This window comes from Boleophthalmus pectinirostris, unplaced genomic scaffold (assembly GCF_026225935.1).
Source record: "Boleophthalmus pectinirostris isolate CB_2022bp ecotype Guang Dong unplaced genomic scaffold, ASM2622593v1 HiC_scaffold_2, whole genome shotgun sequence".
Classification (NCBI taxonomy): domain Eukaryota; kingdom Metazoa; phylum Chordata; class Actinopteri; order Gobiiformes; family Gobiidae; genus Boleophthalmus; species Boleophthalmus pectinirostris.
This window is the reverse complement of record NW_026571152.1, coordinates 15,901,207-15,915,705: the sequence shown is the minus strand read 5'-3', so window position 1 is coordinate 15,915,705 and position 14,499 is coordinate 15,901,207. Positions and strand designations below refer to the sequence as shown.

Genomic DNA, 14,499 nt, shown 5'->3' with positions numbered 1-14,499 from the left:
TTAAACAGCTGCACAGTGCTTCTTATTGATATTTTATGATCGTAAATAAATGGACCAACATTTGCAGGGCTTGATCAGTGCTTTACATCTGACTGAACTTGGGCTGAGTAAATAATCAAATTTGAATTGAGATGCAGATTCAGTAATTTTTTCAGTAAATATGTTCAAATCAAATATAGCTTTTATGGACAACATTTCTAATGCAGATTTATTATTCATATAAATACAGTGATATGCCATTTATTTAGTGTTTTAGTTCCTAAGATGATTATAAAAGGCAGAATGAGGCTCACTTGAGACTTTCAAGTGGGTTGCGAGGTTCAATGCTAAAATCCAGTTAGTTTAAACCTAAAATGCCTCTCATTTATCTGAATGGTCACTACCTAAGCCACAGCATCTGTAGCCAAACATGAATCAGTGCTAGTGCAGCCTCTGCAGTTCAGGGAGTGAATTCTGAGCTTTCACATGAGGTATGGCCTGTCCATATATGAAGAAAACCCTCTATATGGTTTCAGCACTGGTAACTTTGGTTTGGTTGTGCTTATAGTAAGTCAGGAAGAGTGCAGGCTAAAGTTAAATTAAAGTTTTTGCCCTATCTCCCAGCCCTAGAACGGATCCAGTAAAAAAAAAAAAAAAAAAAAAGTATTAACTTTTTAGTCATCATGATTAGACAACAGATCTGAGAAATTCACAAAATATTTAGAAAATATGATGGATTAATTAATACAATATTTTAACAATATGAAATATGTTTGCATAAAACTAAACAAAAATATCTGTGATACATGTCTTGTTAATAACATTAGCATTTAGCTTTTTTTTTTTTTTTTTTTGAGTTTGTGCCAAGAGAGAAACAATACTCATACTTCATTGTAAACAACAGAAAAGTACATTTCTCGAAAAGAAGTGGGAAGAAGATAAAACTTATATGAACCCACTCCTGTCATCTTAATGTTAAATCCAACCACACAGACTCACATTTCCCCCTCTACTTTACTGCAGCAAACTACTAAACTACTTTGTATAAACACTTTTTTAATCCTACACCTGATATAAATAGATATTACATTGTGTCTAGCCAAGATGAAGACGTATCAGCATTTGACAGTGAAGCTAGCGTACACTACATTCAGACATTCTCCCAAACAAGAACATGGCTCACCTCTTTGACGTTTGGCATGGGGTCAAATCCACACTGGATGCACACGATGCCCTTGCAGTCCGTACATGCGTCGTAATTAGGTTTCCCGGACGAGCTGTTCAGGCCAGTGTGACATAGCGGACAAGCTAGCGGTACATCCTTTAGCGAAATTGCTTTAGCCTTTGACGTATCCATAATTTCAACTTTCGCTTGCCCTTTTCCTGTAGCCTTTTCCTGATCTACTTTTTTGGCCTGGTTTGCCACTTGAACTTTTGGAGAAACCGGTGGTGTTACTTTGGTTTCATCCGAAGATATCAAAGTCGAAGCGGAACTCAAGATGGAAGAACCGAAGCCGAACATCTTCCCAGAGACTGAATCCTTGGACTTTGCCGTGTCTGTTTTGGAACCGCCAAATCCGAATAACCCCCCAGACTGCTGAGGAGCTGGGGGGGCGTCGCTGCTTTGTTTGCCCGGATTCGCTTCAGATTTCTGGGGTAGTTTTTGCGTCTCCGTGGTGGGTTTTGGAGCTTTTGATGGGTCAGGTTGAGATTTTAAAGGGGAGCTTGATTGAGCGATGTCTTTCTTCGCAGGCGTAGGAGATTTCTGGTTAGGAGAAGGACCTGGTTTCTTCATCTGTGGTCCCGATGGTGAAGGACCTTGGGCTCTTTGTATCTGGCAGGTAAGACACAGCCACTCCTTGCCCTAGAAGAAAAGGACAGAAGTATGAATACTAGTTGGTTTAAGTGCATGTTACTTCAGTTAATAAAGAATAAAATCAAGCTAAAACAAGTTAAAGAAAGGCCAACAGATAAAAATGAGTCTTAAGAAGTGATTTTGTCTGGAGTCTGGACTTTGGAAAAGCTAAAAGGGACCTGCCTGAGGGAAAGCTTCTACAGAGTTAAAAGTTCTGAAATGTAGCTTGGTGCAAGATTTAAACAAGCTTTAAAAATGATCAGTAAAATCTTAAAACTGAGCCGAAAACACATGGGCAGCCACTGAAGGGAAGTAAAACAGGGTCATGTGTTGATGTCTGTTAAAACCAGTGAGGAGCTGAGCTGCTGCTGAACAAGTTGGAGGCGGAAGATGGATTTGGAGTCAGTGCCGGAGAGGAGGGAATTGCAAAAGTCTAGACGGTAGACGGGAGATGAGCGCGTGGATGACTTTTTCAAGATTAGGGTAGGAGAGGATAGTTTTGATTTTGCTAATTGTGCGAAGGTGGAGAAAACAGGATTGTGTGACTTTTTTGATATGAAGGTGGAAGTTGAGGTGAGAGTCAAAAATGACGCCAAAGTTTCTGGCAGTAGGGGTGATGTTGGAAGCGAGAGGGTTGAGACTATTGCTGATATGGGAGGTGGATTGCGGGGGATTGATCAAAATGATTTCAGATTTGAAGCCATTGAGTTGTAGGGAGTTCTGTGCCATCTAACCGTTCACATCATTGAAGCAGTTTAACACAGCAGTCAGGCTCCCAGGGTCGTTTTGTCTCAGCGGGAGGTAGATCTGTGTGTCGTCGGCATAACAGTGATTGGCCTTAAATGTTGTAATTAAGTTTACTTGTTACAAAAGGTTAATGGTGAAGTCAGGTCACAATTTATATGTTTAATCTTCATTTGAAGAGACACTGTAAAGACAATGTAACACTAATAAAAACCTGTAATTTTCCTCACTAGATTCAGTCTGCACTCTCTGATGTTGTGACACTGTTCTAAATAATGTAGGTGGTGCATTAATTTAATGTTGACATGATAGAACTATTTCAGCAACTCAATTATGATAGGATGGAATAGGCCAGATATTAAATACCAATTTTGATACAATTGTTTTTTGTTTTTTTTAACAATAAATCCATGTTTATTGTATAGAATAGGGATGCAAGATTGATCACTGTTGAATCAAACCTGCAATTTGAATGAACACAGTTTTTGAAGTATCATTATTTCCTCAGTCCACAACAATATATCCTGTTCTATTTTTCCAACCCTGTACTTTAGATCTGTACAAACAGGTTCTCAAATATGATTGTCAGTTCTTATTGCAATCTTTTTTCTTCTGGATGTGTTTAAAATGTGAACTTTGAACATAGTAGACTATTATTAAAATATAAATTGCAAATCGAATCCCCAAGCTTGTCAGAAAAAATTGCAATTAGGTATTTTTTCCCCAATTTCTTCAGCCCTAATATTAACACTTTACAGTTGATGTCATAACACAATCTGAACAGAAAGAACTGACTTAGTTGGAAATACAACAGGTGAGGTAATATGTGCTAGTATCTCACACATAAAATTACAGCCACAGGAATAATGAATGCTTGTATTGATCACGGTAAATGTGTTTAAGTCCATTCTGTATTTTTTCTTGAGTTTTCAACAGTGTTAAACATTTGTCGGTTTGCTAATGCGTGCATTGGCTCAGCAGCACCCCCACTGCAAAGTATCAATTCAAACACCGTTCTAATTTTCACTTTCACTCAAGCAAGTCCAGTGAACAGCATGAGAGGAACTTGTATTTCGTAAAGCACTTTAAACCACTGAATGATGTATGCATAAAACCCACTCCATCACCACTGAATTAACCTCATTCATCTATTTGTGACTTTATAATTCTCTCTTCTCTTATTTCCTCTTTACTAAAAATCAAAAATATTCATACACATTGGAACATCTCAAGTCACTGTGACCTTAAAGCTGCCAGTAGTTCAATTATTACATCTCCTACACACGCCTGTCACTGCAGGGCCACAGGCAGTATGAGACAGTGTCAGCTGGAGTGCCATTCAAAAGAGCAAAGGGATTTTAGTGGAGCTAATTTCATACAAAAAGGGTTTATGTCTACGCAGCCTTCTTTAATAATACAACAAAGTACAGCTAATGTTTGATTTTGTGTATATGATAACGGAAAACACTACACCTGCCCTTTCTTTGTAACTGATATCAAAAGGCTTCTACCTGCTTCCTCTGCCTTTCAACCACCTCTCAAGTCATTTATTTGCACTTTTTTCTTTCCTTTATTGAGACATTTCAGATACATTTTGCAACCCTCCAATCATTTCCCCCTCAGCAGCCACACCATCAGCCTCCTCACCTCATCTTCACCACATGTGAGTCTAGAGGGGGATATAAAATGGTGTAAAATGGTCTCATACCTAATAACATCAAGAATAGTCAAAGAAAACTTGAATTTTAGAACCAAAATAAGTTATTTTAGAGCTGTAAAGATCTGGCTGTAACTTTAACAGGACTCAGATAATTGAGTCAGATCATATATGAATAATATTATTTCTCCTCACATCTTCTATCTACAATATATTTTATATAACACAATATTTTAACAATGCATCAGGAATGTGTTAAACGTGCCTGTAAATGACATGATTCAAGTTCAAGTATCTCACATCTCAAAAGTGAATCAAAGTAAACCACAAATAGGTAGAAAAATCAATTTAAACCTTTGTTTTGAGATTACTCTATATGTTTCTGTCTTTTTTCTCATTTTCAATCTCTGACCTCTATCCTCACATCTCCATATAATGTATAATGCAATCTACAATGCGGTTTTAAATTTTACATGAACATTTTCGGATTGTTGAAGTATATATGAGTATGTTCCTTATTGAAAATCTGAAATATTTGGGATTTAAGTGGTTATCATTTTAAATATTATCTATAAAATACTTTTTATAGATAAATACTCACATTGGAATCTGGCGGGCTGAATCCGCACAGGCTGCACACCTCTGTCTTACACTGCGTACAGGTTTTGTAGTTGGGAGGCTCTTTGGTGTCCATGTTCAGCTCTGTTGTGTTACAGACTGTGCAGATCCGAGACTTAGCTCCAGGTTTAGCCACAGCGGGAGATGCAGACCCAGCCCTGGGTGCTCCAGGAGATGCAGACTTTGGTGGGCCCTGTTGACCTGGTTTGGGTGACGCTGCCTGTTGCCTCCCTACATTAGGTGACCCTTGCTGTGAAGCAGGTTTGGGTGCCCCTCCGACACTGGGTGTCCTTTGCTGACCCGGTTTAGGCACCCCTTGCTGCTGTTGCCTTCCGGTGTTGGGTGACCCCTGCATTTGACCCACTACTTTGGCTGCCCCTTGCTGAGCAGGTTGGGGTGCGACTCCTACATTGGGTGGTCCTTTTTGACCTTGCTGTTGTCTCCCTACATTAGGTGACCCTTGCTGCGAACCAGGTTTAGATGACCCTTGTGTTTGACCCACTACATTGGGTGCCCCTTGCGGACCAGGTTTGGGTGCCCCTCCTACACTGGGTACTTTGGTTTGTCCTTGCTGTGCTCCAGGTTTGGACCCTACTTCAGTCTTTGTGGGTTCTTTTTGCTGTGTTTTGCTCAGTCCTTGCTCTGCAGACTTAGGAGCAGAGTCCTTTTGGCCAGTTTTCGAACCTTGGTCTAGAGTTCCTGTTTTATTTTGTTGCATTGGTTGACTTCCAGGTTTAGCAGCGCCTTGGGGACCTTTAGCAGCCTGTGGTCCCCCATTGGACTGTCCATTTTGATTTTCCCTGGCTAGCTGCAGGCTGTTGCGTCCCTTGTTGGCCTTTCTGGTTTTTATCTCCATCTCCATCGTCCCCAAACAATCCAAATTTGTTGACAGCAGAGGAAACGGCACTGAGCGGATTAGAACCACTTAGAAACTTGGAAGAAAACATGGCGGGATCTTCAGAGTCCTCTCCAGAGTCCTCTTCCTCCTCCTCAGAGTCCTCCTCCTCCTCGCTGGAGTCTACAGGACTGTCCGATTCGGAGCAGGAGCTGGGACCCGGCTGTCCCGCGGAGGGCTGAGGGGGAGCGGGGGCGGTGGGCAGGGCATTAACCGCCCCTGTGCTGCTGCTGCTACTGCTGCTGCTGCTACTGCCTGGGCTCTCCTCGGGCTCTGCATCTAGGTCCGACTTTCTGCAAAAACAATACGAGAGAGAGGAAGAACAATGGAATTTGTTAATATGTTTGATGGAAAAAGTTTTGTTCTTTTTTAGTCCAAACTCTATAAGCAATGATGACAAGATAAAATAGTCACCCCAAAGGTTGAACTCACATGAAATTTCGTAACATTCTACAAATTTCACAATTGAACTAGAGAGCAAGATGAGAATTCTATGGCTGTTGTCGACTACAGAAATTCTTGGCAGTCTAAAAACATCGATCCTTTGATAAAAAAAAATGGGCATATCTATCTGTATATATCTGACCCAAACTGCAAGATAAATCACAACTAAATCGAAATCGCAGTTTGAATGGACACAAGCAGCAAATTGCAAAGGCTTCCATTTTTGAAGTACCATAACTTCCTCCACAAACAACAAAATATTCAGTTTAATTCTGCATCAAAACTGCTAACTCTGTTTAGATGCATTCTGAAATGTGAATCCTGCATTAGTTTAAAAGTTCATATGTGTTTCTCAGTCCTCCTGGACACGTTTAAAATGTAAACTTTGAACCGAATCAGTTGGGATTCTAACGGGCAACTCTCTAGTTTCTAGACAGACGTTTAAACTGCTGCACCACGTCGCCTTGTCTCCCCTTTTCGTCAATGTTTATAATTTGGCAACATGTATTTGTAAGGCCTGGCAGAAACAGCAGGCTTGTTTATCTAGATGGGGCTGTTTGGATAGTGTGGGTATTTGCTGCGCCTACTGTCTGGCAATAACTCTTTTGTTTAATCAGTGGTGTCTGATAATCCCACGGAAGGGCAAGAATTTATTTTCGGTTTCAGTTCCACCGAGCAGCAAGGTTTTGATTTGATTCCCAGAACATTTGTGACCTTTTTCAATCAGGACTACACCAGGATTAGAGTTGTCAAAAGTATCGATACTATAAAAGTCACATTTACAGGACAAAATTAGAGCTTTCCTTAACAGTTTTAGTGTAATTTTGAGCTTTATCAGAAGTAGTATAAGACCTCATGGTAACATAAAGAAAGTGCAATTATTTTGTGTATGACAATTACATTCTATTACAGAAAAAGGGTCTGCGTACCATTTATTCGTTTGAATTTCAATTAAGAATGAAAAACAATAAAATGGGAAAATAGTCTGTGCCTTTTATGATTGGTGTTATTTGAAATAAACTTTAAATTAAATAGGTTGAAATTACTAAAACACAATAATGAATTAACAAACTGTATTCCCATTTTATTGTTTCTTGTTCTTAATTGAATTTCAAAAGAACAAATGGTACAGGGAACAAAAGGGAACATGTTTTATCTTCATTGAGATATCATAATCGGTATCGGGTGTTGAGACAGTTCCTTAGTATGGTAATCGAGTTTGAAATTTTAGTATCATGACAAAACTAACCAGAGTTAAACAGACTAAACAAGGAACTGAAACAACGAAACCATGACTTTCTATAGATCTGTAACTCAGCATGGTGGTGTTACCTGCTTGTCTCCATGGAGATATGTAAGTGTAATGCCAGCCTGTGGAATATTCCAGAATAACATGGAGACAAGCAGGTGATATTTAAGGCTATACAGTGGAACCTTCCAGATAAAGCAATAACATCTCCATGAGGACAAGCAGATAAAATTGAATGTGATATTGTAGAAAATTTCATTTAAAAACAATACCATCTCTATGGACAATTCTCATGCTAACATACAATATACACTGTAAAAAGTAAAATCTAACCAAGTTAAAATGACTTGAATTTTATCATGATATGAGTCAATTTCACTTAACAAGTAACATTATCTTAGCCAGGCAGGCGCCACCTAGTGCCTCCACTCAGTTTTGCGCGCACCTGCCAATCAGCGAAGAGCTGTGAAGCCATAACCTCAGACTCAAGTGCCTGTCTGGGTCTCTTTTGTGGTACAGCACAACAGTAAACAAAGCGGTCGAGATGGATGTAGACAAAGCCATACATTCTGTGTTGGCAACAATTCCCGAGATCGAGGATTTAAAGCCGGAACAAGAGAATGTTTGGTGAATTTTATCAAGGGGAAAGACGTTATTGCCCTTCTTCCTGCCGGATTTGGTGCATTACATACGTCATGACCAAATAGCAGCGAATGGTTAAATAAAAAAAGTACCCGCCTACTGTTGAGCGAACAAATCCTAATGTTGCGAGGTCAGATGGTTTCCACAAAGTGACACCGGCTGATGAATCAGGCTAACATTATCTGCCAATGGCACAAGACCTTTTGTAGTTAAAATATGAAAATACATCTTGCTACACTTAAGAAAAACACAACTCTTTGAAAAAACGAAGTCTAATGTTGTTTGAATTAAGAAAAAACACACTTATTGCATTGGTAGATCATTTTACTTGTCAAGTTGAATCTATTCACATAGAGTAATATATTGTTAATTTACGTTATTTTTAACTAGATATTCCTTTTGCAGTGTATGTGCACAGTTAAATGAATCAAATGCAAATATATTTATACATTCAAGTAAATATTTTTGAATACTCCTATTATCACCACCCAAAATTGCTGTGAAAAGTTGTCTTGTCCTTGGAGGCAGATTTTTCCATTGACCCTCCTTGATTCTTAACTACATCTTGAATAGAGTCTTGATTACTGTCTGATTTTCTTTTGAGAGCTGTTGCACTGATAAAAACCTGACACTTCAGCGCAGGCCATTTTATATGGATTTTCACATTCAAATGCATTTTATGGTTTATCATTGTATTATCACAAATATAATGTAGCTTAATACATTGTAAAATTACTGTTACTCAGTACAGAACAGTTTGCATTGCATTTAATATTGTCCTATTTGTTCAGCCTTGTATCTCTTGCTTAAATCTTGCTTTTAATTTGACAAAGTATGAGATATTGTATTGTAGGTGTATCTAAACTGGACTAAACCTGTGTCAAATCTGAATGTATTTCTTTTTTTTGGCCCAAATTGGCTTGGATCTGATCTTTGAATCTTATCTTTTGCAGTGTGAATATGCAAGTCTGACTTTTATAGTGCTTGTTAGATTAGATAAGTGCCATTTCTGTGCTGCACTTCAGTCTCTCACTGCCATCTCAACCCTTGTTATCTTAGCCTGCGTCATCAGAGATATAATACTCCCTACAGTGGAAGCATAGACAAACTGGACTGCAATAGACTAGATTGGAGAACACTATCACAACGTGTTGAGGGTTGAAGTCCCTGAGTACTGGGTGCCGTACTGATGGTAAATAAACTTTGAACAAGGTCCCTCTAAATGCCTCTTCTCTTCAAATCTCGGGCTACTACAATTTATTCTACAACAGAGCTAAAATTATACAAGTGCCGGATTTTTTTTGTCACTAATAAAAGCAGGAATGAAACATAATTAAACATTCAAACATCTGCCAGACAATGTGAAAGACAGAAAGATAGTGAGTCAAACAATAAAACAACACCGTAGTCTTTGTGAGTTGTAATATTGACTAACTAATTTTCTCTTGTAAATTTTTTTTTTCCTCTAGTGGCATATTAAATAGCCCATTTATGCAGTTTTCTGATCTATGTTATAATGCTGCTTCTTTATCAAAAACACACCTGGAGGTGGGTTTTGATTTGTTCATACATGTTAAACACACAAACCCTGGATATTTAGTTTGAGTTCTTCTCTCAAGCAGAAAACACTCCGCCCTGTGATGTCATACGGTAATACAGGAAGTGCTCCACTGTGTTTTAAACTTCACGCACTTTCACAAGATAATTTCAGACCTGGAATTGCCAAGCTGTACTGAACAAAAGGTAAACGACATCTGTTAACTTGAAAACTACCTCTTCATGATATCACAAGGTAAAACTGAGCATTTTGAGCTTTGCAGATGTAGACAGACTAATAATAAAGGATTACGCAAATGTGTGAATGAAACAAAACACAACTCAGGGATGTTTTTGTCTTAAAGGTCACAAGAGTAAATTTAGCATAATATAGGATCTTTAAATGAACACAAAAACACTATTATCACATTATTGACGGGTGCATGTGTGTGAGGAAACCATTAGAGCGCTCCTCCGTTGCTTTCAGTGGCTTGATTCATATCCTTGTTTTAATCAAGTTAGCCCACAGTCCAGTGCTGAGGGAGCTTAATGTGTTACATAATCCTCTGCTTCACCCTGGCCTTCAGGCGCACAACAAAGTAATCCACCAAAAAGTACAAGAGAAATGGAACCAGGTGGCTACATCAATAACAACGTACTGGTGGGACTAAAACAGGACTAAACTAAGACTGAACCGGGGCTAAACCAGGACTAAAGCAGGAGTAAACAAGGACTAAAGCAGAACTAGAACAACACTAAACCAGAACTAAACAATGACAAAAGTAGGATTAAACCAAGAGTAAACCAGATCCAAACAAGGACTAAGGCAAGACTAAACTAAGACTGAACCAGGGCTACACCAGGACTAGTCCAGGACTAGACCAGAAATAAAGAAGTACTAAAGCAGGACTAGACCAAGACTAAACTAGAACTAAACAATGACAAAAGTAGAACTAAACCAAGACTAAACCAGATCCAAACAAGGACTAAGGCAAGACTAAACTAAGACTGAACCAGGGCTACACCAGGATTAAACCAGGACTAGACCAGGACTAGACCAGAAATAAAGAAGTACTAAAGCAGGACTAGACCAAGACTAAACTAGAACTAAACAATGACAAAAGTAGAACTAAACCAAGACTAAGCCAGGGTTAGTCCTGGACTAAACCGGGGCTATACCAGGGCTAAACAAGGACTAAACACGGGCTATACCAGGACTATACTATGGCAACGGACTACAGGATCTAAATCAGCACAAACCCAGATCAAATCAGGACTGAGACAGGACAGAGGACTAAACCAGTAATAAACCGTGTCATAGAAGTAGAGTAGTAGAACAACTATAGGTATGAACCAGATGTAAATAAAGAATCAGGACAAAAGCAGCACTAAAACAGCACTTAATTGGGACTACACCAGAAATAAACCTGGACTAAACTGGGGATAGCCCTGGTTTAGGCCTACCAGGACTATACCAGGACTAAACAAGGACTATATGAGGACTAAGCTAGGACTATACAAAGACTATACCAGGGCTAAACCAGGACTCAGCCAGGACTAAATCTTGACTAAACAGGACGTAAAATGACTAAACAAGGACTATACGAGAGCTAAACTAGAACTAAACACGGACTAAACCAGGACTAGACTGAGACTAGACCAGGACTAAAAAAGGACTAAACCAGGACTAAACAAGGACTAAACCAAGAGTAAACCAGGACTATACCAGAACTAAACCAGGACTCGACCAGCACTAAACCAGGAATAGACCAGGACTAAACATATACTAAACCAGGATTAAACAAACACTAAACCAGGAATAAAAGCAGACCTAAATTTAGGACTATACCAGAACTAAACCAGGACTAGACTGAGACTAGACCAGGACTAGACTGAGACTAGACCAGCACTAGACCAGTACTAAACTAGGATTTAGTCATTTAAAACAGAACCTAACCAATAATCAAAACATGAACTAGGACTTATTTGTGATAACTGACTAAACCAGGACTTAAAACGACTAAACAAGGACTATACGAGCGTTAAACCAGGACTAAACCAAGAGTAAACCAGGACTATACCAGAACTAAACGAAGACTAGACCAAGATGAGACCAGAACTAAACCAGAACTAAACCGAGACTAGACCAGGGCTAGACGAGGATTAAACAAGCACTAAACCAGGACTAGACTGAGACTAGAGCAGGACTTGACCAGGACTAAACAAGAACTAAACCAGGAATCAAAGCAGGACCAAACCAGGACTAAACCGGGACTAGACAGAGACTAGACCAGGACTAAGCTAGGATTTAACCATTTAAAACAGGACCTAACCAACCATCAAAACATGAACTAGGACTAATTTATGATAACTGACTAAACCGGGACTAGACCAGAATCCAACAGCACTAAAACGTCTTATCAACACGACAAGCCTCAGTGCCTACTCTTTGCATAGCTCTAGACGCCTGCTCCGCACACTGGGAGAGAGGGAGAGATTGAGAGAGGGGAGTCAGCCGATAATGATTGAGTCTTGGGGTTGATTTACTGTTACTGTTGCTTTCAGCACCATGGACAGGGTCAGTCCGCTTTTACGCACTCCCTTTCTCCTCCAAACAACACGAATCGATACCCAACAGATTCCAACCGGGTCAAATACTACTACCCGTTACTACAACCCCAAGGAAACGTGACTTTAATCGAAATTCCTAACGCATGATCGCCTCCAACGCCTCGTAACCACGGCATCCAATCGCGTTTCCATTTATTTATTTATTTGCTGCGTTCCAAATGGCACCGTGACGTGTAGGCGAGTGGAAATTCGCATGTAGCCAGCTTGGAAGATTGGACACGTTTAACAGCGGCGATAAGAGTAAATACAGAGATTCTTGCTCGCGTTTTCGCTGCCTCCCTCTCTCCCCATCGCTCCCTCGCTTTCTGGAGGGACTGCGGGCGCATCCGGGCCCAGCAAAACCCTCGCTGTATGTGCCAAAAGGTCTCGAAATCGGCGTCTACATTGTGAGAAATCCAATCTGGCATCCCGTGGAGGTTACGTTTTACTATGCGCATCGTAGACCGTTTTACGCGGGGTTTTATCGTAATCACAGAAACCAATGCCATACCATGCACGCACGTTTTCCCAAAGCTTAAAAAAAAAAAATTACGTTAGTCCGCAGTGGTTATAAGCGATGTCAGTCAAGACGCGGCGATTCGGGGAGCTTTTAACGCCGATTACGATCACAAGATGAATTCACCTGATAAAGTTCGTTGGGTATAACCACTGGCACCGTGAGAAAATCGAGCAGTGACAGCGATAACGAAGGAATCCCCCCTAAAATACGCGCTCCTCTCTCCTCCCCTCGCATCACGCTATACCCGAGCATCCTTCACCCTTCTACGGTCACCAATGTCAAACGTCTCCGCACAGGCAAGTACCACGGCGCATCCACGTTTACCTTCAGCGGGTACGGACGTGTCTCCCCATCCCCGTGCCGAGGCGCTGTCCCACCCCGAAACGAGTCGACTCTTCCCGGGCTCTGCGTGCGTGTGTAGCCGCTGGAGGGATGGAGAGGGCACGGGGCAGCGGCGATCAGCAGAGCATCCCTACACCACGATACTCCGCCTCTCCGTCGCCACTGCGCATGCGTCTTGGCTGACAGGTGATCACAATATATATCACGCACGGAAATTGAAATTAAAGGGGACAGGCAGATTTATTCGTGCCGCTATAGTCACGTGTGACGAGCGGAGAATGGCGAAGATTTACTCGAACGGCGCCTACTCAGACGCGTGGTGGAGAGTGGCGTAAATCTGTTTCATAATGTCATGTACAACACAATAAGGAGACTTCAGTGTTGGCTATAGGAGTGGGTAGGATAACACGTGTTTGAGTCATTGTCAGTATGAGTAGTAATGTGTCTTTACAAAGGCATAGGCAGGCTGCACTGAGTATTTTTTGGTATATTTTACTAAATTATTTTGTTGCAGCTCTACAGTTTTGTTGCTTGTTTAGAGGGAGGAAACTTGTTTATTCAACACATTTTACATTTTCACTATTTTGAGGATTTAAGTGTGCGTGTTTCATATTAACTTTGCACAAGAAGTGGTTTAACAAAGACTTTTACTATCACTTCATGGAAACCGCCTGACCTCGCAGCATTAGAATTCGTCCGCTCGACGATAGGCAGGTACTTTTTTTAATTTAACCAATCACTGGTATTTGGTCGTGACATATGTAATGCTCCGCTAACAGGGCTAACTGGTATATTAAGCTTTTCCCAAATCCCGTAAGAAGAAGGACAATAGCGTCTTTCCCCTTGATAAAATTCACCAAACATTCTCTTTGTTCCGGCTTTAAATCCTCAATCTCAGGAATCGTTGCCAACACAGAATGTATGGCTTTTTGCTGATTGGCTGGTGCCGGGACTTGCACTTCTGAGGTTCTTGCAAACCATTTAGTGCATTCTGATTCCTGACCTAGTCGCTGAAGAGAAATGAAATGGAGTGGATGCACTAGGTGATGCCAGCCTGGCTATAGTATCACAGCCTATTCGCCTTATTCCAGAAGTTACTCTGGGCTTCATCATTCGGGTTGCATTATTTTGTATAGAGCTTGACAGGAAACGTGTTCTATAAAGATTTCTTTAAGGCTTTAAGTCTTTTTAAAGCCTCTCAGAGAATGAGTGCAGTGCTGACTTGTTGATGCACATGAACATTGATCATTTTACACCAATCAACATACTTTATATCATATTTTAGCTGCAAAAATTCTAAATTGAAATGAATGGGATTCCTGCTAAACTAGAAGTGCCACCACACACACAGACACACACACAAAAACCTATAGTAGCATTAGACATCGGCAACTCAGGGTCAGCTATG

The 14,499-nt window shown here is 40.4% G+C and overlaps 1 protein-coding gene across 1 annotated transcript in view; it reads right to left on the bottom strand.

The window, feature by feature from the left end:
• The window catches only part of pclob (piccolo presynaptic cytomatrix protein b), a 108,135-nt gene extending 102,335 nt beyond the window's left edge, over positions 1-5,800 (bottom strand). The window contains 3 exon segments of the mRNA XM_055155849.1: positions 1,163-1,843; positions 4,837-5,517; positions 5,636-5,800. Of these exon segments, the coding sequence (XP_055011824.1) occupies positions 1,163-1,843; positions 4,837-5,517; positions 5,636-5,800 (1,527 nt within the window).
• Positions 5,801-14,499: the final 8,699 nt, after the last annotated feature.